This window comes from Seriola dumerili, unplaced genomic scaffold (assembly GCF_002260705.1).
Source record: "Seriola dumerili isolate Sdu_G_001 unplaced genomic scaffold, Sdu_1.0 BDQW01000043.1, whole genome shotgun sequence".
NCBI classification, from domain to species: Eukaryota; Metazoa; Chordata; class Actinopteri; order Carangiformes; family Carangidae; genus Seriola; species Seriola dumerili.
In genome coordinates this window covers 1,626,998-1,631,836 of record NW_019174298.1, presented here as the reverse complement: position 1 = coordinate 1,631,836, position 4,839 = coordinate 1,626,998, and the positions used below count along the sequence as shown (strand labels likewise).

General features: G+C 41.0%; 1 protein-coding gene across 2 annotated transcripts; it reads right to left on the bottom strand.

Moving 5' to 3' along the window:
- Positions 1-1,570: 1,570 nt before the first annotated feature.
- On the bottom strand, positions 1,571-3,122 carry LOC111217352 (heavy metal-binding protein HIP-like). 2 transcript variants are annotated; one of them, XM_022739176.1, is made up of 6 exons: positions 2,802-3,122; positions 2,666-2,728; positions 2,477-2,581; positions 2,337-2,378; positions 2,072-2,200; positions 1,571-1,972 (listed from the first exon to the last, which is right to left on the bottom strand). In XM_022739176.1, the coding sequence occupies exons 1-6, from the start codon at positions 3,115-3,117 to the stop codon at positions 1,689-1,691; spliced, it is 939 nt and encodes a 312-aa protein (XP_022594897.1). In that variant the 5' UTR covers positions 3,118-3,122; the 3' UTR covers positions 1,571-1,688. The 2 variants fall into 2 exon arrangements, with proteins under 2 accessions (XP_022594897.1, XP_022594898.1); XM_022739177.1 differs by lacking the exon at positions 2,666-2,728.
- Positions 3,123-4,839: the final 1,717 nt, after the last annotated feature.

Genomic DNA, 4,839 nt, shown 5'->3' with positions numbered 1-4,839 from the left:
GTGTGTGTGTGTATGTATGTGCGTGTGCTCCTGTGCGATCTGAATGACTGCACAACAAAGAGTCTGAATGGATTTAGTCAAAGCTCAAACGCTGATGCAGCTGCATTCCGGGAGGTTTATGATGTGAAACACCAAAGGAAAGGAAACAATGATCACATTCATGAGATGTCATTTTCTTCCACGTTTATCTGAGGAATTTTTGAGTTTTTTTTTCTTCTTTTTTCATAACGTAATGTGTCCACCTTATCCAAAGTGGGCCTTTGTTAGAAGGCTTTGTTTGAAAGCTTGACCTCATTCTCACTAATAAGATACAGGCCAGTTACGTCTGCCATCCATCTTTACATACATATGTACTGTAGTCTTGTAAATGTTAAAGCCCCCCCCCCCCCCCCCCACTCGAAGATGTGTTTTGTTTATTGTTACTTCACTTTGATGTTTGACCTTTACTGTGAAAAACGATGTTTGACACTAAAAGGCCGTAATACATTATTCTACTGAAGAGGAAAAGTTTCTCTGTCTCAGTTTAAGATGTTTTTGTATGAGCTGATTTTGCAACATCACAATTTTCGCAAGCCAATCATGGTTCAGTATCAGGAGCCTTAAAAAATTATTAGACCATCATAAGTGGAATATTTTATTTACAATGTGTTAATAACAATTTCTTTCTATTTTCTTGTTTATGGTAAAAAAGGAAAAAAAAAAGGAGGGCCTCTACCCCCCCGCCTGGTGCCTGGCCCATCAGATGCAGCTTCAGGCTCAGCAGCCGTACCAATGAACCACCCCCACTTCTATAAGTAGGTAAGCAGCATTATGACATGTCAGTTGGCATAATTGTAGGTGGTCCATGAAAATTTTTTTATCTTTATTATTATGCACAATTTTCTCAGTGAAGATAGTTGCACATCCAAATGTTGCACAAACGTGCATTGGAAAGTGTCACTTCAGACTTGAAAGCTATTGCTTAGCATCCTAGCATGTTAATGTTAATGCTGCATGCATGTCTGCAGAGTGTTATAGTTTAAGGATTGACGTGGCCTGTGGTGATGAAGCCCAATGTGTTTACCCTTTAAGGGCCAGAAACCCCTGGCAGCACCCCTGGATGTAAAGAAGAGGTAAACAAAGTGTTCTGTGCAAAAACCATATCAGATACAAATTATTATTCTAAACAGAGTATTGCCAATCAGTTTGGAATGTTCTCTCCAGAAAAGAACACGTTGATGAAATGAGCTCTGTTTACATTAAAAGTGTTGCTTCTAACGACCACACTGGAAGGTGGATCGAAAAGCTGGCTGTCAAAGAGAGGGAGTAGCTGTGATATCGTTTAAAAATTAGATTAACAGTGAACATTTTCAGACAGTCTCTCCTGGAAGACATTCATTATGTTGTACTCAGGTGTTCACATTAAACTCTGACCCTAAGGCTGATTACTTCAGTGTAAACCTGGACATGCTTTCAGAAGATGTATTTTCACAGACTTCATTTTTGTGACATTGCCTATTTTGGATGCTTAGGTTTTGTTAAAATTCGGCAAAAGCAGTAGAAGACAGGAGAAAGATTAGAGTATAAAAACTTGTATTTTGTTATTTTTATTTTCATAAATCCTGTTATATGGTACAAAAAGTCATCATTGTTGAACCTGACACTAATCGGGCCTTGACAGTAGCTCTCGTGTTGCCAATTGTAATATCTTACAAAGGAAATAGCAGAAAGCCACTAAAGGTTGTCCTGTGGTACTGGTCATCCCAAACATCTCCAGAAATTTGTACTGACACAACATCTCCCACCTCTAACTGCAACACTACACCATTGGAAATACTGTCCTCAGCATCTGCGGATGTGGTGAGACGGTCCCCTGTGAAAACCATGGCATGTCCGTTCTTGACAATTCTCATCCTTGTACCCCTATCAGTATCTGCTAGATGGCCAGTAAATCTGAAATAATACACTCCTCTAACTGGTGCAGTGAAGTAACCTAAAACACAGACAGAAAAGATTAGTCACAACTTGTAGAAGTGAAGTTATTCAAACAAATAGGCCAATTTCTCAAATATAAGAAGCCTGATCAGATTACCTGTGTTTGAGTTGTAGTGGTTTCCAGTGTTGGTAAATACATTTCTGTAGATGAGTGGAACAAACTCTTCGCTGCTTGTGTTACCTTCTCCAGACGCCAGGAGGGAGGCAGAAAAAGCCAGTTTTCTCACTGTGGTGAAGTTAAAGAACAACACACAATCAATTCTGAATTACTCTCTGAACTCCCTCTACGCCCATACTCTCTCACACACACACACACACACACACGCACAAAACACAAACACAAAGAGGCAGCGTTTCTTTACCTCTGTTGGTGTCTTGAACCTCCTGCACTATCGCCTTTTGTCCTGAAATGACGACACAGACAGTCGTAACCATATGCACACAATTCATTACACAAATCATCAACCTACAGCGGTCAGCCAGATGGGTGTATAATCTTTACCTTCCTGTTGTTTCTCCAGCTCCTCAATGTGGCGTTCACTGTCTGTCAGTCTTTGCTGCAGAGTGCTGAGCATCTGCTGAGCGACTGCAAGTTCAGTACTTTGAGCTAAAGTGACATAAATGCGCAAAAGGTTTACACGTCAGAGAGCCAGCACAAAAATACTGGTCAAAAGCACAGCACAGTTTTTACCGTCACTCTCCATCTGCAGCCCTTCTGCTAAGCTCTCAGCAGCACTCATCCTGACCTCCATGTCTGTAACAAGAGTGCTCATGTAAGCGCAGGCGAATCTGTTTTGTTGTAAAGTGAGTCCTTCGTTACACTGTACCTCTATTCTCCTTCTGCAAGGCTTCCACCAGGCTCTCAGCAGCTGTTACTCTGGCCAGAAGGTGCCTCAGCTCTACTTTTTGCTCCACCGACATGTCTCTCAGCTTCCTCAGCTCTGCCCAGATATCGTGAAATATCCGCTCCTCTTCACCTCCCTCAGTCTCAGCCGTATCCTCCCCGCTCTCAACATATGGAGCTTGAAGCAAGATATCTTTTTTTTGTGTCCTGCAGGGACAGCATGACATAAGTATCAGTGAGAAAACCAAGAGAGTCTTCATCTTCATTTTTACGTGACCAGTGCTCGGTTTCCTCTCCATCTGGGGAAAACAGTTGTGCACTGGATTGGCCATTTATGGATGGCATCAGGGTCAGATTTGTCAGGTGCACAGTGATTGGCAAAGGTTGTGAGAAAGCACACCTGTGGCAGGGGGTGGAGATAGAGGGAGCACAAGGCCACAAACAGATGGGGCAGTAACAGTGACTCATTAGTTTTAAACACAGGTGGTGGTAGCGTGATGGAGTCATGCCATCTTTGCACAGGCCTATCTCCAATTTATATTTAGACAAACTGATATTGTTTGTTTAATTATTATACAGAGTAAATCCTAAAGAAAAAAAAATGTGTTTTTTTAAACAGATGTGAATGCACTCATTCAAATTACAAAGAAACACTTTATTAAACATACGCAATCCAATACAATTCACAGCATCAGACCATTCAGTGATCCCTCGTACCCTATGGATGGAGTCATTTTGATCCTGTTTCTGATTCATTTTTCATCTTTTTTTCTTTAATTTGTCACCCGTCTGTAGCTGAATTAACACCTCTATGACAGTGTCAACAAAAACTCAACATTATAAACGATCTGTTGTGTTCACTGTAACTTATAAAGTGGCCAGGGAGTGTATTTCCTCAATTAAACTAAATTTCTACTCAGCCATGCAAATAAAGTTTTGATATTATTCATCAGTAAGATTTCTGCTGCCTCCACAATACAATGGAAGCAAATGTGGTTTTGTTTGTGGTGCCTGAAACATTAAAAGTTTATAACATCTGTCTCCAGAACAATTTTCTTGTTACTCCGGACCATCCCCAGACCAGACAGACCTAGACAGAACTACCAATATCTCAAAACCTGGCCAAATGAAACCAAAGTTATATGCATTTGTACATGCTACTGCAGGAGCAGGTCAGGATAGTGCTGTGTTGTAATTTGGGTGAACCAAGATCTGAATTTAGTCAACATTAGCCGTGACCTATTTTCCATGGCACACGCACACATAACATTTGATGTTACTGTCCACTCTGCGTCAGAGGGGAAAACAGATCTGACAGGACTCAGACCTCATTCTCTTTCATACCTTTGCAGTGACACTGTTTCAGCCTGATGAGAATTTCCACTGGTTCTCTGTGGCTTCCCCCCCGGTCAGCCAGAAAAATGGCTTCATGTCAGGTGAAGCAGTTTTCCAGTTGTTTGTTACCTGTAAGTTATTGGGCAGAGTTAGGGAAATTTCCCCACTGCAACAAGACCATTATGTGGGCGTGTTGCTTGTGAGTCATAAGCGTGTGCATCAGTGACAAGTTAGACAATTAGACAGAAATAACAACAAATCAACCTGTCGTTAAAAAAAATATTTCTTGAAGCGTATAAAGTGCAGTGAATGACATGATTTATGCTGATTGCTGCTTGTGTTCATGAATAAGAATATTGAGCAGCTGTCAGTCAGAATGAAACTGCGCACTGCCACATACAACAGGATTTACACCAAATAAACACACAGGCATCAATCTCTCTAACAAAACACTGCCAGGGCTCAGGCGGTGGGCAACTGAGTGAGAATGTTGTCTTTACCACCACAGCAGATGTGGTGTTCAGTCTCATATCTAATCGTTCAAGAGAATTGTCTTAATACTATTTTTCAGGATGCTGCACTTTGCTTTCTATAAATGAAAGACCTGTTATAAACAGACTTTGCTGTAGGGGTAAACACAAACAAATGTACATATCCCACAGAAGATTTAAAGAAAGGTTTTTTTT